General features: G+C 35.9%; 1 protein-coding gene across 2 annotated transcripts in view; it reads left to right on the top strand.

Moving 5' to 3' along the window:
• LOC126890541 (juvenile hormone esterase-like) overlaps positions 1-25,953 on the top strand; it is a 163,786-nt gene that overhangs the window by 101,542 nt on the left and 36,291 nt on the right. Inside the window, exon 8 of one of the 2 annotated variants that reach the window (XM_050659548.1) lies at positions 15,912-16,084. The exons of the other annotated variant lie outside the window; for it this stretch is intronic. Coding sequence (XP_050515505.1) covers positions 15,912-16,084 — 173 coding nt within the window. The remainder of the gene's footprint in view (positions 1-15,911; positions 16,085-25,953) is intronic. 2 annotated transcript variants of the gene reach the window in all.

Below are 25,953 nucleotides of genomic sequence, written 5' to 3'. Positions count from 1 at the left end.
CACGATGTTCTATTTTATAATTGTATTCTTCGAGTTTTAGGCGCCAACGCGCTAATCGGCTTCCGGGATCTTTTATCGAGAAAAGCCATGTAAGGGGTCGATAATCGGTAATAAGTGTGAATTTTCGGCCAAAAAGGTATGGTCTAAAATGTTTGACTGCCCACACAATAGCTAGTAATTCTCTCTCTATGGTTGAATATTTTGTTTCTGCACCGCATAACGTTCTGGAGGCATAAGCTATGGGTAAATCTTTTCCTACTGGGCCTTGTGATAGAACGGCTCCAATCGCGAATGCACTAGCGTCAGTTGTTAGTAAAAATGGTTCCTCAAAATTCGGATATATGAGTATTGGATCTGATGTTAGAATATTTTTGAGTTCGTTAAAGGCTTCTTTGCATTCAGAATTAAAGATAAAAGGTACGTCTTTCTGGAGTAGTTTCGTAAGTGGTTTAGAAATTTTTGCAAAATTTGGAATAAATCTTCTGTAGTAACCGGCTAAGCCTAAAAATGATTTTATTTCTTTGGTGTTCTTTGGTTCCGGGAAGTTTTTGATGGAAGAAATTTTAGCTGGATTTGTTTTTACACCATTTTCTGTTACAAGGTGGCCCAAATATGCCACTTCTTTTCTTAAAAATTCGCATTTGTCTGGCTGTATTTTTAAATTTGCTTTTCGTAACCTTTTAAAAACTTCTGTTAGTCGTGACATGTGATCATGGATAGTGGGTGAGTAGATAATTATGTCATCCATGCATACTAGGCATCTTTCGTTTTGTATTCCCAAGAGGATGTTGTCCATTACTCTTTGGAAAGTAGATGGAGCATTCATTAGTCCGAATGGCATGCGGACAAATTCATAATGCCCATTTTCGACGGAAAAGGCCGTTTTCTGGATGTCTTGTGGCTCTATTTCAATCTGGTGAAATCCAGACGCTAAATCTAGTGTTGTGAAGTATTGGCATCTTCCTAATTGGTCTAATAGTTCTGATATTTGTGGTAGAGGATAACGGTCTTGTACTGTCAGTTCGTTAAGCTTGCGATAATCAACAACAACTCGCCATTTTTGTTTCCCTGAGGCATCCAATTTCTTCGGTACAACCCAGACTGGACTCGAATATGGCGACACGCTTTTCTGGATTATTCCTTCTTCTAACATTTTATTAATTTGCGTCTTTACCTCTTCTTTATGTATTTGAGGATATCTATAGGATTTAGTGAAGATAGGTTTAGCGTTGTTTGTATCGATTTTGTGCTTGATTTCGTTTGTGAAAGTCAATTTGTCGCCTTCGACATAAAATATATCTGCATATTCAGTACAGATATCTAAAATCAGTTCTTGTTCTTCGCAATTTAGGTGATCAATTCTTAGTTGTTCTTTAATTATTCTTGTTCTATCTACTACGGGTTCTCCAAAATCATTTCCGTTGTAGGCTAGGATTGTCTCCGAATTTTTGAAAGGTTCAATTGAAATGTCTGAAAATTCGATTGTCTTCGGCATAGCATTAGCAATTAGGACGGAAGTTAAGAATTCTCCATTTTCGTCTACACGGACTAATGCATGAGGTAATCTAACTTTTTCTATTTCTTGAGCTGATAATATGGCATCTGTATTTGATAAGTTGCATTTTAGTCTGCATATTTGTTCGGTCCGGCTGTCAATGGTAATTATGTTTTTTCCTTTTATTCGTTTTCTCTCCGGTCTTTCAAGATTTTTGTCTTGATCTCGGTTATTTACGATAGTGTATTTTTCATTCATAGGGTTTTGGTATTTTAAATTTGATTCCTGTTTAGAATCTGGTTTAATTTTTATTTTAGGTTCGTTTTGTCTTGTTTCCGTAGGGTGTGTCGGTGATATGTCTTTAGGAGGTGTGTTTGTATCGTGTCCTACCTTGTGAAGGGTGAGAGTTTTAAAATTTGTATGCAACTGTCGGGATTTGAGATCTATTACGCATTCATAATGATCTAGAAAGTCTAGGCCTATTATGCCATCGAAGTCAATGTCTAAATTGAAAATAAAGACTTTGTGGGGATTATCGTCAGTGAAAGGAATAAGGACAGATTCTGTTATTAACAATTTTTGATCGGTTATACCTTGGATAGTAACGTTTTCAGGAAATCTATTATGATAATTGCGTGCTGTGTTTTCTTTGAAAACAGTGATTCCAGCACCTGTGTCGATTAAAAGTTTAAAAGTGTTGGTAGCATCATTAATGTAATATAAATTTTTGGAACTCATGGTATGAAATGGGGTTACAGGAACCTTTGTTCGGGAAAATTGAGATCCGGATGAAAATTGTCTAAGTTGAGTGCCTGGATTTGTTCTTGGATATTCGTAATATCCGTTGAATGGTTCGTATGGTTGGGAGGATGATTTTGATTCTGAAGTGAAAGAAAATCCTGATAATTTTCTGTGTCGAGTGTGTTATTGGTTTCGTAAAAGTTATCTGTTTGTGGATTATTTTCTGTATAATAATCTGTTTCATAGTTTTCGTAGTTATCGGTATTATAATAATTATTATCTGTATAGTAATCGTCTGTATAATAGTTAGTCGTCATTTCATCAGGGTATTCATTTAGAACATGTGCCCTTTGAAAATTTGGGTTTCTTTGAATAACGGATGGACGATTTTGATTTTGATTTTGAGATGAAAAGGAAGGTCTCTGTTGGTTGAAATTTGGATTGTTGGAGGAATATTGATTCCTATTAGGGTTTTGATTGTTTTGATAGTTGTTAGGTCCATTATTATATTGGTTTTGATAACCGTTAGGCCTAGAAAAAGATTGGTTTGGTTGTACGAAACGGGAAGAACGGCATTCAAAATTTTGATGACCTATTCGGCCACAATTTGTGCATTTTGTAAATTGAGACGAGGGTCTTCTAATTGGCTGAGAGGGTTTAGGAATAGTTGTCTTAGAATTGGATTTTTGTTCTTCAAAATATGACAATTGAAGTTCGCGTCGGATACGATTGCTTGCTTCAATGAGATCTTTAGGGTTACTAGCCCTAATAATTTGTCCTAGACGAGGTTCTAAACCGGTTAAAAGTGTGTTTAGGGCCATGGTATCGATTAAGTCACATTGGGCGGTTTTTTGTTCTGCGGATAAATCTGCAATTTGGATCGAGGCGTACATTTTTGCATTCAAAACTTGTAAGCGATTAAAGAAAGTTAGAGGAGATTCGTTAGATAGTTGTCTTAGTCTTTGTAAGTCTTGTATTAAGGAGGTCAGGTCTCTACTGTCTCCGAAATGTAGATTTAGTAATTGTTTTATTTCTTTATAAGAAAGTGGTTTTCTAGAATTAATAAGCTGTGCAGCTTTACCTTTGAGTTTATTTTTTATGTGAATCGTTAAAAGAACGCGCTGATCGCCTGTAGCCATCTTAATAGCACAGTCGCACGCATCTAAAAATGTTGAAAGAGAAATCGGATCGCCTTCAAATTCTGGGATAATGGAAAAAATTTCCGAAAGCTTATATGGTTCGATTTCTTGTTGAGTTTGGGAACGTGTCTCGGGCATTTTGCGGGATATTTTTTAAACGAATATGAAAAAAAAGAAGTCTGGAGAAATATAAAATATCTGTATGTAAGGGAGAAAAAGAAATATGTAGTGGTATATAAAGGGCAAAATGTATCAATAAAAATAAAAATGTTATATAGAGACAAAATGTATCAATAAAAATATCAAATAATATATCAATAAAAATGTATCAAATATATCAATAAAAATATCAAGAGAAAATATACCAAAAATATAGCAAGTAAAAATATGTCAATAAAATATAGTAGAAATATACCAAGTAATAAAAATATGTCAATAAAATATCAGTATAAAATAGTATAAAGAAAATGTCAATATTAATACTTTCAAATATTAGGTAATCAAATTGTATTTTATTTTTTTTATGTATCTTGATTAATAATTGACTTGCAGTATAGTCAATTTCGTAAATTATTAAAACAAAATTATTAACGAGATGATTCAAAATCCACTTACATAAAGAAGAACATCGGGACGCCTTGTTCTCTCTGCTCAGCTACCAGGGGCTTCACTAGGTGTTCCTTCCGTAGATCACAGGAGTGAGGTTGTTCGGAGATGCTTTCTTCTTTAAGGGTCGTCTTGTTCTCTCTGCTCGGCTACCAGGGGCTTCACTGGGTGTTCCTTCCGTAGTTCACAGGAGTGAGGACTTCCGTAGATTCTTTGATCCGTTAAGGGATAAGAATCCGCCGCTGCCAGTGAGTATACACGTGTTCTAGCAACGTTAAACGGATCCTACTGACTGCGCCAATTGTTAGATCACTAATCACGTATTTGACTTTTTAAAAAAAGAACTTTATTTGTTACACATTAAATATTCAAACAATAGTACAAAGTAAATTAATTTAAAATGACTACAATAACTGGACTGGTCGAAGTTGCAGCTAAGAGTGGTCCCGGCATCTGAAAATGGTAATTTATAGGTTTGGTATAAAGTGCTGAATCGCTGTTCCCATGAATGTTGGCCAACGGTTCGTACAAAGTTCCTCTGCTGCTTGCTCAGCGGTTTCTGTGGGAATGGTATGATGAAATATGAAGTCGGCGAACTTAGGCTAGTTCAAGGTTAATATTTTCTCATATAACATATATATATATATATATATATATATATATATATATATATATATATATATATATATATATATATATATATATATATATTTTAAAAATATGCGTTCTAAATCGGTCAAAATGTTTAAGGTCAATACTATGCTAAAGTAAAGAAAGTCTTATAGGGGTTACTAAAGATTTTAGTTTTTGTGGAAATGGCGTTCGCTTAATTTTCCACTTTTTACTATAAATTTGAAAGGGTCCTATTATTTTCATGTTCACTTGCTTAATTTTGACCATATTAACTTCTGTCGGTGCTCATTTAATTGGTATTTCTGAGTACTTTGACAAATATATACATATTATATATATATATATATATATATATATATATATATATATATATATATATATATATATATATATATATATATATATATATATATATATATATATATATATATATATATATATATATATATATATATATATATATATATATATATATATATATATATATATATATATATATATATATATATATATATATATATATATATATATATATATATGTTCGGAAAGATTTCCGCGGTCAGGTAAATGAAAATTACTAAGTTCTCGGGAAGAACCGCGTTGAGAATTTATAACTCGACGTTTCGGCACCCTTTTTGGAGCCATTATCAAGAGGGGTATGGTTCCGTTCGAGTTCGGGGTCTCAATCTGCCTACTCCCCTCACTCGTGACGTACCAGTAGTGTCTTGTTCTCTAGGAGAACGGTCAAGCGGCACTGAGGTCTCAATCTGCCTACTCCTCAGTGTCGAGTGACGACCTGTCTTCGCCTGTGTAGCTCCTTTTATACTCTCAGTGCGCGCGGGAACTGTATGCGCGGGAGAGGCCTGAGTGGGATCGACTGACGTGGGGATTCGCCGAAGCAGCGGTCGCCATGTTGCCGGCAGTCTTTTGGCGTCATCGCGTGTGTTTAGGCTGTGAGGGCGTTTTTCAATTTCGATGGCTTCACGGATGATTCTCGATTTTAAGGAGCGGACAGGGGCGATGGTTTTTGCTTTCTCGAAATCTATTTGGTGACCTGTCTGAATATGATGTTGGGCAAGGGCTGAAGTAGTGTCGGAATGTTTTACAGATATGGAATGTTCGTAGATACGGTTTTGGATTCGTCGGTTTGTCTGTCCTATGTATGTCCGTGGGCAACTGGAACACGGTATCTCGTAGACACCATGGTCTTCATTGGGGATTTGGTCTTTTACGGATCTGACAAGATTGCACAACTTGGAGTGAGTAGTGAAGACGGTTTTGATATTTAGAGGGGTAAGAATTCTACTAATCTTGTCAGTGACACCTTTGATAAAAGGTAGAAAGATTTTGGGTTGATCGGGCGGCAAGTTTTCTTTATTAGTTGGAATGGGATTTAGATGTTTCTGAATGCTCCTATTGATTTGGGTTTTATGGTAGCCGTTTTGTAAGAGTGTTTGCCTTATTGAATTTATTTCAGATGGTCTGTGATTGTCGTCACTAAGCCTTATAGAGCGAGAAACAAGAGTGTTGACAACTGAACTGAGTTGGGCGGGGTGATGATGTGACTGGGCATTGAGATACCGATTTGTATGGGTGGGTTTTCGGTACACGGAATAGCAAAAACTGTGAGGTGGCTGTTTTTGAATAAGTACATCAAGGAATGGTAAAGACTCCTCAGACTCAACTTCCATCGTGAATTGAATACTGGGGTGTATTCCATTCAGGTGGGAGAGGAAGAGATCTAACGTATTTTTACCATGGGGCCAAATGACAAAAGTGTCATCAACGTACCGTAACCAGCAAGTGGGTTTGAGATTTGATGATGACAGGGCTATTGTTTCGAAATGCTCCATGTAGATATCAGCTATTACGGGAGAGAGAGGGGATCCCATTGGGGCACCTTTGATTTGACGGTAGAATTGATTTTGGAATGAAAAGTATGTGTTAGACATGCAATGTTTTATAAGAGATAATGTGTCTTGGGGGATTTGATGTTTGGAGTCCAAGATGGAAATGGTTTCATCAATAGGAATGTTTGTGAATAAAGAAACAATGTCAAAACTGACTAGAATATCTGAGGATGAGATAGAAATATTTTTCAGAAGATCAATGAAATGGAAAGAATTTTTGACGAATGACAAGGCGTTTTCGGCTAGTGGTTGTAGGGATGAGGCGAGATGTTTTGCCAATTTCTGTCAAAATTCAATTTCTGCCAAATTCTGTCTGCCAGAAATTGGCAAAACATCTCGCCTCATCCCTACAACCACTAGCCGAAAACGCCTTGTCATTCGTCAAAAATTCTTTCCATTTCATTGATCTTCTGAAAAATATTTCTATCTCATCCTCAGATATTCTAGTCAGTTTTGACATTGTTTCTTTATTCACCAACATTCCTATTGATGAAACCATTTCCATCTTGGACTCCAAACATCAAATCCCCCAAGACACATTATCTCTTATAAAACATTGCATGTCTAACACATACTTTTCATTCCAAAATCAATTCTACCGTCAAATCAAAGGTGCCCCAATGGGATCCCCTCTCTCTCCCGTAATAGCTGATATCTACATGGAGCATTTCGAAACAATAGCCCTGTCATCATCAAATCTCAAACCCACTTGCTGGTTACGGTACGTTGATGACACTTTTGTCATTTGGCCCCATGGTAAAGATACGTTAGATCTCTTCCTCTCCCACCTGAATGGAATACACCCCAGTATTCAATTCACGATGGAAGTTGAGTCTGAGGAGTCTTTACCATTCCTTGATGTACTTATTCAAAAACAGCCACCTCACAGTTTTTGCTATTCCGTGTACCGAAAACCCACCCATACAAATCGGTATCTCAATGCCCAGTCACATCATCACCCCGCCCAACTCAGTTCAGTTGTCAACACTCTTGTTTCTCGCTCTATAAGGCTTAGTGACGACAATCACAGACCATCTGAAATAAATTCAATAAGGCAAACACTCTTACAAAACGGCTACCATAAAACCCAAATCAATAGGAGCATTCAGAAACATCTAAATCCCATTCCAACTAATAAAGAAAACTTGCCGCCCGATCAACCCAAAATCTTTCTACCTTTTATCAAAGGTGTCACTGACAAGATTAGTAGAATTCTTACCCCTCTAAATATCAAAACCGTCTTCACTACTCACTCCAAGTTGTGCAATCTTGTCAGATCCGTAAAAGACCAAATCCCCAATGAAGACCATGGTGTCTACGAGATACCGTGTTCCAGTTGCCCACGGACATACATAGGACAGACAAACCGACGAATCCAAAACCGTATCTACGAACATTCCATATCTGTAAAACATTCCGACACTACTTCAGCCCTTGCCCAACATCATATTCAGACAGGTCACCAAATAGATTTCGAGAAAGCAAAAACCATCGCCCCTGTCCGCTCCTTAAAATCGAGAATCATCCGTGAAGCCATCGAAATTGAAAAACGCCCTCACAGCCTAAACACACGCGATGACGCCAAAAGACTGCCGGCAACATGGCGACCGCTGCTTCGGCGAATCCCCACGTCAGTCGATCCCACTCAGGCCTCTCCCGCGCGCACTGAGAGTATAAAAGGAGCTACACAGGCGAAGACAGGTCGTCACTCGACACTGAGGAGTAGGCAGATTGAGACCTCAGTGCCGCTTGACCGTTCTCCTAGAGAACAAGACACTACTGGTACGTCACGAGTGAGGGGAGTAGGCAGATTGAGACCCCGAACTCGAACGGAACCATACCCCTCTTGATAATGGCTCCAAAAAGGGTGCCGAAACGTCGAGTTATAAATTCTCAACGCGGTTCTTCCCGAGAACTTAGTAATTTTCATATATATATATATATATATATATATATATATATATATATATATATATATATATATATATATATATATATATATATATATATATATGCTTTCTGTTGTTTTCCGGGTTTGACTCCGCGTTGAATAATTTTGGTTTTGATAAAAACCATTATTTTGACGACGTTTCGGCAAGATCTCACTTGCCATTGTCAAGTCAGGTAGTTCCGCTTCTCGCTGCTGCTTGAAGTAAACTGAATTTTTACTCACGATACCGTCGCTTATGTAGTTGATCCTGATGCTGCTTGCCCTGCGCGAACTCTGGCTCTTGTTATTGGTCCGGTGTAGGTTGCAGTCGTCGGCGGGATGTTACGCGTGGATGTTACGGCCTGATTTATTTTGGTCTTTTTCTTCAATACCGTTTTCCAAGTTGTAGGAAGCCGTTGCGCATCATCTCTTTGGTTTAAGCCGTTGAGATTTCTTTCAATTTCTATCGATTCTCTGATTTCCCGTTTTCTTTTTATTTCGATGTTAGCTAACATCGTTGTTTGGTGCAGGTTTATTGTGTGTCCTGTATTTGCGACATGTTGAGCCAGGGATGACGTGGTTTCTCCCCTTTCGATAGCATTTCGGTGTTCTTCTCGTCTTACCTGGATTCTTCGGTTGGTCTGTCCAATGTACGACTTTCCACAATCCCCACACGGATTCTCGTATACACCTTGGCTTTCTAACGATATTTTGGTCTTTGGTGTTGGTAAAATAGTTGAGATCTTTCTGTCCGTATTAAATATCGTTTCTATGTTGTGTTTTCTCAGCACTCTCCCTATTTTCTCTGTCGTACCCTTCACATATGGCAGAATGGTTTTGCCGAACGGCTTATTGTCTTCTGTAGGGTCCTTATCTCTTCTTCGAGCATTTTGAGCTTTTTCGATGTTGTATGTTGAGAAGCCGTTTTTTCTTAACGCTGTTTTCACGTTATGCATTTCTTCATTTTGATGTTCTTGGTCTGTCAGTCTTTCGGATCTTGTAATCAAGGTTTTGATGACTGAATGCAATTGTGCAGGATGGTGGTGTGAAGCAGCATTTAGATATCTATCGGTATGTGTCGGTTTCCGATACACTGTATGGCCTATGTGTCCGTCTTGTTTCTTTATTATTAACACATCTAAGAATGGAATTTGATCGTTTTCTTCCAGTTCCATGGTAAACTGAATTTTATGGTGGATATTGTTGATGTGTTCTAAAAAAGCCTTTAGTTTTTCTTCTCCGTGGGTCCAGATAATAAAAGTGTCATCCACGTATCTAAGCCACAGTTTGGGTTTGTATTCAGCTGTTTCTATTGCCCGCTGTTCTATTTCCTTCATAAACAAGTTCGCTATTACTGGTGACAGTGGAGAACCCATCGGTGCTCCCTCAATTTGTTTATATCTTTGTTCCTTATAGATGAAATAAGTGTTATTTAAACAGTGTTTGGTTAGGTTTAGTGTATCCGGTGATATTGGATACTTTTTGCTTATGATGTCCAGTGATTCATCTATAGGAACATTCGTGAAAAGTGAGACAACATCGAAGCTGACTAGCAAATGTCCCGGCTCAAGAGTCACACCTTTTATACGCTCGATGAAGTGGCTCGCGTTCTTGACGTAAGAATTCGCTTCTTCCGCGTATGGTTGCAGCTGTTGGGCCAGAAATTTCGCCAGCGGTTGTAAGGGAGATCCGATGGAACTCACAATTGGTCGCAGTGGTAATCCTGCCTTGTGTACCTTGGGTAGGCCGTAAAATTTTGGGCATCTAGATGACTTCTCTCTAGGTATGAGATGGACCTGTTGTTCTTTATTGATATTTGAGGCTTTGATCTTGGCTTTTGTTATTTTCTCTAGATAGGTTGTCGGGTCTGAGTCGTACATTGGACAGACCAACCGAAGAATCCAGGTAAGACGAGAAGAACACCGAAATGCTATCGAAAGGGGAGAAACCACGTCATCCCTGGCTCAACATGTCGCAAATACAGGACACACAATAAACCTGAACCAAACAACGATGTTAGCTAACATCGAAATAAAAAGAAAACGGGAAATCAGAGAATCGATAGAAATTGAAAGAAATCCCAACGGCTTAAACCAAAGAGATGATGCGCAACGGCTTCCTACAACTTGGAAAACGGTATTGAAGAAAAAGACCAAAATAAATCAGGCCGCAACATCCACGCGTAACATCCCACCGACGACTGCAACCTACACCGGACCAATAACAAGAGCCAGAGTTCGCGCAGGGCAAGCAGCATCAGGATCAACTACATAAGCGACGGTATCCTGAGTAAAAATTCAGTTTACTTCAAGCAGCAGCGAGAAGCGGAACTACCTGACTTGACAATGGCAAGTGAGATCTTGCCGAAACGTCGTCAAAATAATGGTTTTTATCAAAACCAAAATTATTCAACGCGGAGTCAAACCCGGAAAACAACAGAAAGCACATATAGCTCCCGCGGAAACTTCAAGTGTAACATATATATATATATATATATATATATATATATATATATATATATATATATATATATATATATATATATATATATATATATATATATATATATGAAAGGAAACGGCAATTGCATTTTATTTCACTTCGACCACCACCGATATTCTACACGACGTGTTTCGAGCTCATGTCAAGCTCTCGTCAGGAACATCTAGGTGGATGGTCGAGGTGTAAGAAAATGCTTTTGGCCTTTCTGGTAATAATAAAATAACCAGACTTCAGTACACTTGGTACGACATCTATATTAATTAAACGAAAAGATTTCTCTGGTATACAGAAGAAACCTTTTCCGTAGCGGACGCGAAAATGTAAATTTCAAAGTCTTCATAAAAGACGATGAACGATAAAAGACACCTCTTTGTGTCACAGATTTGTCTACAAAGCCACGTTATTCGCTACACATTCGTCAATAACGGAGAAGAACCGTGATATGAAAGGAAACGGCAATTGCATTTTATTTCACTTCGACCACCACCGATATTCTACACGACGTGTTTCGAGCTCATGTCAAGCTCTCGTCAGGAACATCTAGGTGGATGGTCGAGGTGTAAGAAAATGCTTTTGGCCTTTCTGGTAATAATAAAATAACCAGACTTCAGTACACTTGCTACGACATCTATATTAATTAAACGAAAAGATTTCTCTGGTATACAGAAGAAATATTTTCCGTAGCGGACGCGAAAATGTAAATTTCAAAGTCTTCATAAAAGACGATGAACGACAAAAGACACCTCTTTGTGTCACAGATTTGTCTACAAAGCCACGTTATTCGCTACACATTCGTCAATAACGGAGAAGAACCGTGATATGAAAGGAAACGGCAATTGCATTTTATTTCACTTCGACCACCACCGATATTCTACACGACGTGTTTCGAGCTCATGTCAAGCTCTCGTCAGGAACATCTAGGTGGATGGTCGAGGTGTAAGAAAATGCTTTTGGCCTTTCTGGTAATAATAAAATAACCAGACTTCAGTACACTTGGTACGACATCTATATTAATTAAACGAAAAGATTTCTCTGGTATACAGAAGAAATCTTTTCCGTAGCGGACGCGAAAATGTAAATTTCAAAGTCTTCATAAAAGACGATGAACGACAAAAGACACCTCTTTGTGTCACAGATTTGTCTACAAAGCCACGTTATTCGCTACACATTCGTCAATAACGGAGAAGAACCGTGATATGAAAGGAAACGGCAATTGCATTTTATTTCACTTCGACCACAACCGATATTCTACACGACGTGTTTCGAGCTCATGTCAAGCTCTCGTCAGGAATATCTAGGTGGATGGTCGAGGTGTAAGAAAATGCTTTTAGCCTTTCTGGTAATAATAAAATAACCAGACTTCAGTACACTTGGTACGACATCTATATTAATTAAACGAAAAGATTTCTCTGGTATACAGAAGAAATCTTTTCCGTAGCGGACGCGAAAGTGTAAATTTCAAAGTCTTCATAAAAGACGATGAACGACAAAAGACACCTCTTTGTGTCACAGATTTGTCTACAAAGCCACGTTATTCGCTACACATTCGTCAATAACGGAGAAGAACCGTGATATGAAAGGAAACGGCAATTGCATTTTATTTCACTTCGACCACCACCGATATTCTACACGACGTGTTTCGAGCTCATGTCAAGCTCTCGTCAGGAACATCTAGGTGGATGGTCGAGGTGTAAGGAAATGCTTTTGGCCTTTCTGGTAATAAAATAAGCAGACTTCAGTATACTTGGTACGACATTTATATTAATTAAACGAAAAGATTTCTCTGGTATACAGAAGAAATCTTTTCCGTAGCGGACGCGAAAATGTAAATTTCAAAGTCTTCATAAAAGACGATGAACGACAAAAGACACCTCTTTGTGTCACAGATTTGTCTACAAAGCCACGTTATTCGCTACACATTCGTCAATAACGGAGAAGAACCGTGATATGAAAGGAAACGGCAATTGCATTTTATGAAGACTTTGAAATTTACATTTTCGCGTCCGCTACGGAAAAGATTTCTTCTGTATACCAGAGAAATCTTTTCGTTTAATTAATATAGATGTCGTACCAAGTGTACTGAAGTCTGGTTATTTTATTATTACCAGAAAGGCCAAAAGCATTTTCTTACACCTCGACCATCCACCTAGATGTTCCTGACGAGAGCTTGACATGAGCTCGAAACACGTCGTGTAGAATATCGGTGGTGGTCGAAGTGAAATAAAATGCAATTGCCGTTTCCTTTCATATCACGGTTCTTCTCCGTTATTGACGAATGTGTAGCGAATAACGTGGCTTTGTAGACAAATCTGTGACACAAAGAGGTGTCTTTTGTCGTTCATCGTCTTTTATGAAGACTTTGAAATTTACATTTTCGCGTCCGCTACGGAAAAATTTCTTCTGTATACCAGAGAAATCTTTTCGTTTAATTAATATAGATGTCGTACCAAGTGTACTGAAGTCTGGTTATTTTATTATTACCAGAAAGGCCAAAAGCATTTTCTTACACCTCGACCATCCACCTAGATGTTCCTGACGAGAGCTTGACATGAGCTCGAAACACGTCGTGTAGAATATCGGTGGTGGTCGAAGTGAAATAAAATGCAATTGCCGTTTCCTTTCATATCACGGTTCTTCTCCGTTATTGACGAATGTGTAGCGAATAACGTGGCTTTGTAGACAAATCTGTGACACAAAGAGGTGTCTTTTGTCGTTCATCGTCTTTTATGAAGACTTTGAAATTTACATTTTCGCGTCCGCTACGGAAAAGATTTCTTCTGTATACCAGAGAAATCTTTTCGTTTAATTAATATAGATGTCGTAGCAAGTGTACTGAAGTCTGGTTATTTTATTATTACCAGAAAGGCCAAAAGCATTTTCTTACACCTCGACCATCCACCTAGATGTTCCTGACGAGAGCTTGACATGAGCTCGAAACACGTCGTGTAGAATATCGGTGGTGGTCGAAGTGAAATAAAATGCAATTGCCGTTTCCTTTCATATCACGGTTCTTCTCCGTTATTGACGAATGTGTAGCGAATAACGTGGCTTTGTAGACAAATCTGTGACACAAAGAGGTGTCTTTTGTCGTTCATCGTCTTTTATGAAGACTTTGAAATTTACATTTTCGCGTCCGCTACGTAAAAGATTTCTTCTGTATACCAGAGAAATCTTTTCGTTTAATTAATATATATATATATATATATATATATATATATATATATATATATATATATATATATATATATATATATATATATATATATATATATATATATTAAGTATATTTTATAAAGTGCATCGTTTTCCTGTTAATTAGTCTAGAACCCCGAAAAAAAATACATTTAATTACCTATAATTCACTTTGAATTAATAATAAAAGGTTTTTCAAAGCTTTAATTTTGGTAATGATAACTTTTATATAAAAACTATAAAAAGCTCACAAATCAGGGCTATCCTTATTATCCTTTAGCTTCTAGACGTTGTAACTGTTCACATATGTATCATTGTAAATTTGGTGTTTCACTACATACACGGCTCCAGCAACGATTCCAGGCTCAGCTAGAAGTGTTAACTGTGCTGATCTTAATCATGGTCCTTCCAGCCGGATCCATTTGATCCTCCGGAAGAAAGATGTATCCAGTGTCCTGTTATCTAGTGCCCAGATAGCGTGTTCCCCAATAGCTATTATAACTATGGATACTATGCTTCTTTTCATGAGCATTTTTTAGTGCGTCACAAATAATAGAAAATAAGGTATTGTCCTTTTCATGATCATTTTTCAGTGCGTAACAAATGATAGGAAAACGGGTAAGTCCGTGATAATACATATTTATGACATTTGTTCTAACATTTATTATTTAGTTATCATTTATTATTTAGTTAAATCTGACAGTTGTCACAGTTTATTTTCAATTTGGAATAAAAACAAATCAAATGTGTTTCTTGCATTTATAAAATGGTATTTTCTTTGATTTGGATAGTCTTATAAATTATACAGATTATATTTGTAATATTATTATCTAATTAAAAAAAATTTATTATGGCGCCATCTATCGACAACTAGAATAACTAGAATAAATGTTATAAAAATGTCACCGACGAAATGTAATCACCGACGTGCCTTTTTTTCTGTCACATACAATTTAATGCATTAGAAAGAAATCGAAAAACTGTGACGCACTGAAAGATGATCATGAGAAATACTGTAAGTCCGTGATAATACACATTTATGACATTTATTCTAACATGACATTTTAGTTAAATCTGACATTTGTCACATTTTATTTGCAATTTGGCATAAAAGCGAATCAAATGTGTTTATTGCATTTATAAAATGGTATTTTCTTTGATTTGTATAGTCTTATAATTTGTACAGATTATATTCGTAGATATATATATATATAATGTAATTAATAAATAATTTTTTTTCGATTATAGCGTCATCTATTGACAATATTGACGAAATGTAATCACCGATGTGCGTTTTTTTCTGTCACATACAATTTAATGCGTTAGAAAGAAATCGAAAAACTGTGACGCACTAAAAGATCCTCATGAGAAAAAGCATAGACCGCACTGCATCGTGGATGAACTCTACGACCGATCCAAAAACAGCACGTGCCCGGTTATGACGTAGGCAATCCAACAGGCTCAATGGAGCAAGATCGGTACCCCCAACCTGTGGCTAGTCATAACTTCGAGCACGCTTTACATTTCCATCATTTGCAATGGGACCCGAACCGAGCGAATCATGGAAAGGGTTGCATTCGTGAAACTTTTACCCAAATGCATCGCCCAGACGAGAAATATCACCCTACTCCCCACTAGCAAAGGAATGGAGAATACAATACAATAATACGTAATACAATAATACGTACAATAATTAAAACTAGGAAACACCTGATACCTTATTCAATTTTGCTTCTTTCAATTAAAACACGTTTCCTTTCTAGTAACTAATAATACACTCGTTGAAGAAAGGGCCAAATTTCTCGATGAGTGTTCAGCAAACCTCGTATCACAATTCCTTAATGTAGCCGAAGAAGATAAGGAGAAACTTGGTACAATTTTAAAAACATTTTACAGCTGTTCTTCGTTTACAGAAGATAAAAATGCATTAATAAAGGTAAGGAGATTGAATACGAATTTTTATATTGTCTTATGGATCTGGTTTAACAAAAATGCGGGAATATATTCCTTAATTCCTTTCCTCGCTAGAAGGGGAATGAAAATAAATTTATCTAAAACACAGATGATGACAAATCTTAGCAGGCTCCTACACCACAGCAATATCCTACAGAAATCGCATATAACATAACATACACTCAACGAAAAAGGTACGTAATATCAATAAAAATGTTAATTCAGACAACAAACGCAATTCTTAAAATTTGTCCAATTCTTGGTTTTATTGGAACAACAAAGCGATGTTCATCAATTCATTATTTTCGTTAGTTGAGCCAATGTATTACGTTTATTGAATGGACGAACATTCATTATGTATACCATAATATCACTTTATTGATATTACGAACTCAGTTCATTGAGTCAACAAACACTATTTATTGAAACAATGAACTTTCATTAGAGAGATATCGCAAATGCATTTTTATCGCACGCTAATAGCGGAATACGCTATTTTGACATGTACGCAAGCGCAGAATGAATGTTACGCTAATACCGGATAGCGTGTCCCGCTATTTAGGTTGAAATAAGGGACGGTAATAACGTTAACGCTAATTTGACATTTGGGATGAAACATAAAAATAATGTATAGAATACAAATTTTATAAACTAAATACTGTGAATCATCTTATGTTGGGAAACACGTGCATTTTTATTTTGTCTACAATAGACTACTTTTGTGGTTAGGATATTATTTATTCAGATATTTTATATTATTTTTATACTAACTATTTATATTTATTGTTGGTTAAATCATTAAAATTAAAATGCATGTCAACCAGCTCAATATCCAAATTCATTTTTCAATAAAAAACAATTACAGTATTCCTCAAAATTAATTTCTAGGTTACATTGTAATACCAAACGTCGGTTGTCATAATAACGTTAAGCCCCGCCCCAGAACATTTGCGATAACTCTCTTGTTGCCTGTGCTGAAATAGAACGTTATACGTTATTTACGTCTTGACACGATATTATCGTTTGCATTTGCGATATCTCTCTATTATGTATACCATAATCTCACTTTATTGATATTACGAACTCTGTTCATTGAGTCAACGAACACTATTTATTGAAACAACAACGTCGTTAATTGACCGACGAAGACCATTCGTTGTGCCAATAACAGTGTTATTTCTCCTAACGTATTTCGTTTATTTCTACAATTATTTCCGTTTATTGTTACAATTAATTCCGTTCATTGTCACAATAAATACGGATATTCTTACAAGCAATTCTATTCATTCTTACAATCGGTTTCGTTCATTCCTACTATGAAGGTATTTTATATTAATAATTACTGAATGCATTAGCCCAATGTATCATATTAATTGATTAATAATAATTTTTTAAATCCCCTTTTTTGTCCTTAACCTTTAGGACTTTACACTATGTGATTTCTCATAAATATTATATCGCTTATACAGTGCACTGGAATAAGTGTTACACCCCCCCCCTTATTAACTTATTTATTTTTAGCACATAAGCAAAACGCTCAGACAGGTCGATTTTTAAAATTATCAAAGTATATTATAACATCAATGTTTTGAACTTTACACGATCCCTCTTCAGGTGACAGGCGTAACTTTGATTTTTTTTAATGGGAAAGTACATCATGTGACAGCTCATTTAAAAGTGTTTGAAATGGTGATTTCAAAAATGTATAACACTTTAATCATTTTTGAGAGCGCAGGGGCAAAATTTCAATCGAATTATTTTTAAACGCATTCATTTTTTTGGAATCCTGAGAAAACTAATAAGTATTTTTGAAAAATTTAACCGCAGAATAAAAGATTACATTATTACTGAGGGCTGAAAGTCCCTTAGAATAAACAAAAAGTTTCTTTTGAATAGTATATTTGAAATAAAAAATCATACTAAATTTTCTCTTTTTCACCCCTGTGACTTATTAAAATAATCATTATAGAAGTTCTCAGGGACGTCAGACCCTCGATAATACTGTAATATTTTATTCTGCGTTTAAATTTTCAAAAATACTAATTATTTTTTTCATTCAGGATTCGAAAATTCATTTTCAGTTCATCTTATAAATAACATCACAAGACAATATTAAAAGTAAACACTTACAAACATAAGACACTGACAAGTTTATTTTTAATTAGAATGTTCTCCCGTATTTACCTTATCAGAAAAAACTTACTTTTATTCAAATATAAAAAATAAGTAATATCTTATCCTCATCTTCCTTCTATTACGGACTACACTTGGAAACAAAATGCAATTATTATTCGGCACTTTCAAGGAAAAGCCGTTACATTTCAAATGGTCAAGCAAAACATTTATTGTCTCAACAACCACGATTATTGTCACAATTAACGCATTGATTGTGGGAATTAAAGGCAGTAATAGATTAATTAATGCATTCGTTGGCACAACAATCAGTGTACATCTATTCAATAATCATATATTACTCTATATTAACAACATTTGTACATTGTTTTAATGAAATCTGTACGTTGTCACGATAAACCAAGGTAATTGCTTGTCATCTACGAAATCAAGAACGTGAGTTGCTGCCACAATTAACAGTATTTATTAAATATATGAAACTAAGTTATTGGCTGAATAAATTGAGTGTTATTGATTAATGTACTCTAGTTATTCTCACAATTATTATTCAATCATTGTGACAATAACCAAGTACATTCGTCAATGTCTAAAAGTTCGTTGAAACAACAAATTAAATTGTTGTGAGAACGAAATACTATTCAATAATCACTGTTAATCAATATTACGAACTAAATTTTTTTGAGTGTAGGTATTGCGAAAATATTATACATGCAGTGAGCAGGTTTGCCAGGTCAGTTTTTATTTCGTAAGTAGTTTTGCTTTAAAAAAATCAGAAAAATTCAGTAGATTTTAAGCCATGTATAATATAGTAAAACCTGAGTTAACGGCCACCTATCAAAATAGGCCACCTGTACTAACGGCTAGTTTCAAAATAACGGCCAGTTTCAAAATTCTTCATACCAATTATATGTAGATTCTCTTATTTATGACCTGGTATTTAAGGTATGTATGTATGTATCGGTTTTAGAACGTCTTTCGACGTTGTCTGATGCCTAACTTCCACGTCCTTCTATCATCCCATTGGCCATCTCTAAGATCCCATGCACTTATTGCTTTGGTTACCCCTTCTGTCCATCTCTTTTTGGGTCTTCCTCGTTTTTTGCGATTTGGTGGTACCCACTGCATGATCTTTTTGGACAATCTTGTGTCTTGCATTCTTTGAACAGGACCATACCAAATAAACTCTTTCCTCTCAATGTCTGTTGTTAAGTAACCATCTATTCCAATTCGTCGTCTTACTTCCTCATTTCGAACTCTTTTCCTACGGGATATACCTAACGATCTTCTAAACACATCCATTTCTACAGCTTTTAAGTTTTTTCCTGTTGTTCTCGGTTATTCTCCAAGTTTCTGCTCCGTAAAGTAGGCTGCTTTTAATAAGTGTTTCATAGATATTGTATTTTCGCTGTATTCCTATTTCGGAGCTCCAAAGTATTCCATTTAGGCAGCCAATTGTTCTTCTAGCTTGTGTTACCCTTTCCTTTATTTCCTCATCGTCTTTTCCCGTTCTATCGAAGATTACTCCCAGGTACGTGTATTCACTACAGGATGTGATTTGTTCATTATCCTCTAGTTCGATATTGGATAACTCAGCTCCTATGGGTAGGTATTTAGTTTTTTCCACATTAATTTCCAAGCCCCACTGTTCATATTCCTCCTTTAGTTTTCTTGCCATATACTGTAGGTCGTCTTTATCATTAGCTATGATCACTTGGTCATGAGTGAATTGTAAGATATATTATAAACAAACCTCTCCGAGGTCTATACCCATACCGTGGCATTTACGTTTCCACTGGTTTTATAGTGCTTTTGCAACATATATCTTGAACAAAGTTGGTGAAATACAGTAGCCCTGGCGCAGACCCTTGTTAACTATGAACTTTTTAGATAGTGTGTTGCCAATTTTTACTTGTGATGTAGAATTTTCATATAGATTTTTTAAGGCGTTGACTAGAGTGTAGCTGATGTTAGTTTCTTGTAGTGATTTCCACAATTTAGTCACAGGAACGCTGTCGTATGCTTTACGGAGGTCAACAAACATGGGATGTGGTATTTAAGTTCACCTTTATAATAAGGACGGCGCCAAATAATACCATATTTTCATATTTTTAAAGATTCATAGAAATTTACCTGTTAAGATTGTCACGCACGGAGAGCTAATTAGCTAATTAATTATTAAAAACAAATTTTAATTTATTAATAATTAGAAATGACTAATAATTAATAAGCTCTCCGTGCGTGACAAGCTTAATAGGTAAATTTCTATGAAGGCTTTAAAAATATATGAGATTATTTGGCCGCGTCCGTATTATAAACGTGGCCTTAAATACCAGGTCATAAATAAGGGAATCTATATAACATAATTGGTTTGAAGAATTTTGGAACTGGCCATTATTTTGAAACTGGCCGTTAAGAGCAAACAGTAGCGATCAACAGGTAGCAACAAACGCGTTCCAATATTGCGGCTCTAATTTGGAATATTTTGTCGAGATATTTGGCAGATATATTCGTAATATAATAAAGAATGGCGGTACAGAGCCCAATTTCAGAAATATGTTAGTATGTGGAAATTACTCTATAATTAAACAAAATATTGAAAAAAGGAGCCTGTACCGCCGTTAAGAAAGACAAAAAAAATACACTATCTTCAAATAAACTATTTTATCCCGTGCCTACCCAAGTAGCAATTTGTCGACGCGACAACGTTGTCTACCGCGTGGCAACGTTTTGTTACAACGTTGTTATTGCCTAGAAGACGACCCAATTCTGCACTAATTTGGTGGACGATTTTTGAGTTGTCTTGACGTTGCCTAGACAACCTTAAGCGTTGCATAAGACAACTGAAGCGACTATAAAAAGTGCCTGCGTGCAATGGTTGCTCAAAGAGTCGGACTGGTTATGTTTTTTTACCTATATAAAAAGTAAACTATTTTGACATCATATCAGGTATTTAAATTTATATAATTACATAAATAAGGACTTAAACAAAATTACCTGATGTGAAATTTAAAAACGCATCTCAGATTACCGTCAAATATGGATATTCCACCTTTAAAAAACACACGCGCTCATTTTTTATCACCTTTTTAACAAAAAATATCCCAGGCAACCAAGTGACGTCATATAACGTTGAAGAAACGTCAGTTTTTGGTTGAATATAACACGTGTTTGAACATTACGTCATATAGACGTCTTTTGTAGGTGATTTTAAATACGTAAGATTAATGACGTTAAAATTACGTTTAAAAAACGTTTTAATTTCAGACAGCCTAAGTCTGACGTCACAAAATTGGGAGGAGCTTGTTTGTTTGTATTGACTCCAAACAATTTCGTTTGGGTATGGTATAGATAACGCTAAATGTTCATAAGAAATTTCTCATTTATTGTTTACGTGGTTTGTGCCTTGTGTGATAAAATAAGACTTTTCATTTAGATATTTAGTTGAAGAAACGTGTAAATTAAGCGATTTTTATGTGTTTTTGCTCAGTGAGTTAGTTTAATGCAGTAATTCTTCTTGACAACTATTTGAGGTTATGTTTATTTGTTTTTAATTAAGCGTTAAATGAAGATATTAAGACAGCGTTAAATTAAGATATTAGTATGCTGGATAACTTGTTAATAAATTATTTATTATTTTCATATATATTCATTTCATATATATTCAGTTTTGACACAGTAAGTAGGTATATATAACTAGTGAAAATTCTAAAATGTGAGGGCTGGTACAATCATGCAGAATTAATTATGCTTCTAGCCTAGCGCACAAGCGATCTTATAAACAAGTGGTAGTACTTATATCTTCGACACATGGGACGTAGGCCTATAGGTTTCATGTTACGTACCTATTTTTTATACTATTTTGAAACATCTGAAAGAGGTCACTTTTTGAAAGTATTAAAGACGTGATTTTACCGACGTGAAAAAAACGTAGATACGATTACGTTTTAAACTCGTCACAATTATGACGTCAAATCGATGAGACAAATACACGTGATTTTCAACGTCAGTACTACGTCATAGAAACACGTCAATTGGTCATTTTTATGACGTGTTATCTACGTTATAAAAACGTCGTTTGGTTGCCTGGGATGTAAATTTAAAAAATCTAATTTTAATATAAAAGCCAGAATTTATGTTAAAGATGTTTTGTATAAATTTAATGTATTGATGGTGCTTTTAAAGGTATTAGAAAATGCCTGCATTTTTTATATTTAGTGTTTTTATTTTCTTTACATCCCAAAAAAAACCAAAATGGTGCATTAAACAACATTACCAATATTACTTAAAATATACCTTATTACCAACCATAGACGGATGAGACAACCGAGAAGTCCAATCGCCGACCAAACACGGCCTGGACCGACTATCCCAACCACTTTAGAACGAACTCTCTTATTGGGTGACAGAGGTCATGTGACCAGTGCAATGAAGTGCATCATTCTCCTTAACAGCGTTGCCACATTTAGTAGATGTCTACTGTTTTGGTATATTTTTGATATTATTTAAAAAATTCTAGTAGGCAATGTTTTTTATTAGATGTTTGGTATATTTCAATATTTTGTTATCACTAAAATAAAATTTGCTTTTTAATAGTATTCACCCCATTTCTAAATTAATTTTCAGACATTTTGTTACAATTTCCCAATGTCATTACCGAAAATAAGATTCAGGACGTAGATGATGATAATAGATGGACAGAGAATAGACAAGCCGGAAACGGCGGGTTCGTTGGGAAAATATTCCCATGAGATATTTTTGCATAATCACATTCGTGAGACATCCCAGAATAAGGTTCAAGAAGTCGCCCACGAGAAAAGTGGGCCAATTTTTTTTTTAACATTTTTTTTTTAATCAAATTGCAAAAATAAATATTTTGGCCCGGACTAATTTTTTTTAGATTTTTTGGACCATTCTGGACAAAAAAGGTCTCTTATAATTTTTCTCTAAAGTTGATCTTTTTCGAGTTAGAAGCAAGTTAAAATTTGAAAAACGCGAAAATGGCCATTTTTAAGGCTTAATAAGTCGGTCAAAAATTATTATTTTGAAAGTCAGAAAGTGACTAAATCAAAGTTTAAAGTCACCGTTACATGATCCCGAAGAGATCTGTTTCATTAATTTACGACTAAGCTGTTATTTTTAATTAATAACAATGAGTGGTTGTATCGTATTGACGCTGCTGTAAATGTGAGTGCGAGGACTGCTGGAATAGCTTCTCTCTCGCACTCAGCATTTACAGCCCCGCACACGTGAATGGCGCTTATTATTATTACTTAAAAATAACAGCTTAGTAATAAAATAATGACGAAAATTTCTTCAGGATCTTGTAGGGGGGGCTTCAAACTTTGATTTAGTCATATATTGACTTTCATAATAATAACTTTTAACCGAGTTATTAAGGAAAATCGCCATTTTTCGTTTTTTTTCAATTTTAAATTGCTTATAAGTCGAAAACGATCAACTTTAGAGAAAAATTATTAGAGACCTTTTTTGTCCAGAATGGTCCAAAAAATTAAAGAAAAAATTGCTCGGGCCAAAAGTATTGATTCTTGCAATTTGATTAAAAAAAATTTTTTAAAAAAAATTGGCCCACTTTTCACTTGGGCGACTTCTTGAACCTTATTCTGGGATGTCTCACGAATGTGATTATGCAAAAAAATTTCAAGGAAATATTTTTCCCTTCGAACCCGCCGTTTTCGCCTTGTCTAGAAATGAAACTGGTAAATACCAGATCTAAATAAGGAAATCTTCATATAATTGGTTTGGAGAATTTTCAAAATGATTGTAACGCTCGGTTTCATAATCAGTTTTTTAAATTTTAAGTAAGTTGGTACCTCTACCTTTATCACAATTCATATATGGGTAAATGTCAACTTTAAAGTGAACTTTACTTAATGTTTACTTTAAGTTGATTATGAAATCGGGCGATTTTGACAGGTAACCGTTAACACAGATTTTACTGTATTTACAGGGCCTAAAAAGAATCTACTGATTTCTATTGATTTTTTGAAAGTAAAACTACTATCCGCTGCAAGATAATTCGGATGGAATTCAGACAAAATATGTACAAAAAGTACATATTTTGTCGGAGTTTCAGCCAAATTATCTTGCAACGGATATAGTACTGAAAGAGTAAGAACTGGCCTGGCAACCCTGTCTAGCAAAGCTGATACAAAGATTAGAGCTTATCAAATCTACTGATAAAACAATGGACAATGGAGAAACCAGCTAATAAAAAACAAATAAACAGGTTGTTAAATAAATCGAAAATTTCCAGCAAAATAAAATATAAAATAATAAGAAAAAAAGTAAGGTTATAAAGTAAATTCTTTTTTGCTCCTGAAGTTGCCGTAAACGTGTCACATATCTATAGAACTATACGTAAAGGCCCTGTGGTCGTGAGAGACAACTACCTAGTCGGCCAGAAAACCCATGGGCGTAAATTAGTTTAGCATTATAACGTTTTCAAGTAGTTGCGATTGTTGAAAAAACTTGACTGTGATATGTAGTTGTCACAATAGTAATAACTTAGTTGCCCATATAACTAAAGATATTACTTAACGTTGTAACATCGTAACGTCAGTCGGGTTAGGGGTCGTTGGCCGAAACAACTGAAAATGCTCTCGGGCAACGTTATATACAGTGCATTTGTTTGTACTGACAACCAATGCGTCGAAAAATTGCTACTTGGGTAGATTTTGTGTCACATTGGAACTACTAAAAATCGATTTTTTTATAACAAGAAATCGAACGTCACTGACTTGTCAACATTTCGCGCCTATGTGTATAAAAATTATTGTTTTTGATAGTATAAACGTCACTGTCAGTGTCGAATTACCGACGCACTGTTGCCTCACTTTTGAAAGTTCGCAGAACTTTCGCAATCTTGGACCGCGTTTGTTGCTACCTGTTGATCGCTATTGTGTGCTCTTAATACAGGTCAGTGTGCGTCTAGAAAGAGTGTTGCCATGGTACCTATATATTAAAAACTGATTGGCTCCGCAATTTTCAAGTCTAATTTCCGTTTTAATGTGGAAGGGGTGAACAGATGATTAGTGTTTTGTTGTTGTTTATTTTGCGTTTACTCTGGTTTAACCTCACATTAGTTAAAAATAATTCACTTGACAGTTATGTACAATTTATATTTTCGTGACATTAGTCGCGCGACTAGGGCAATAAATTTCGCTACATCTGTGCTTGGCTACACTCTACCTTTTTTTTTGGGAGGTGAGAATTTTCAAAAGACCCTCTGGGAAGCTGTCCCAGGTGTGTCGGATTCAGTCCGGCACGCTTCACCGCGGGCCGAGGCCGCCTACCGACTAAACTCCCCCCTCTTTCTCCAGCCGGCGGGTCTGGAACCGCACTTAGCGTGCATATCTGACCCGCCGACCTTACTCTTAACTCCCCTCTGGCACTCTTCGCGTGCATTCCATGAGTTTGGCGGCCTCCTAGCCTCCTCCCCGCAAGAGCCTTACGCCAGACCGGCCGGTGAAGCGACCGTCCAGCGCAACCCTCCCGCGGGTAGGGCGACCGGGATGCCCCCCCTCACGATGGAACTAGCAAAACAGAACCAGTTGGTAATTACGAGCAACGCCAAACATTCTTACTTTCATCAATGCATACTCACACTCTACCTAGACGCACACTGGTACAGGTGGCCGTTAACACAGCTTTTACTGTATTATACATGGCTTAAAAGATATACTGATTTCTACTGATTTT

This window comes from Diabrotica virgifera, chromosome 8, assembly GCF_917563875.1.
Source record: "Diabrotica virgifera virgifera chromosome 8, PGI_DIABVI_V3a".
Lineage (NCBI taxonomy): Eukaryota > Metazoa > Arthropoda > Insecta > Coleoptera > Chrysomelidae > Diabrotica > Diabrotica virgifera.
The sequence above is the reverse complement of the archived record's forward strand: the minus strand, read 5'-3'. Positions and strand labels throughout refer to the sequence as shown.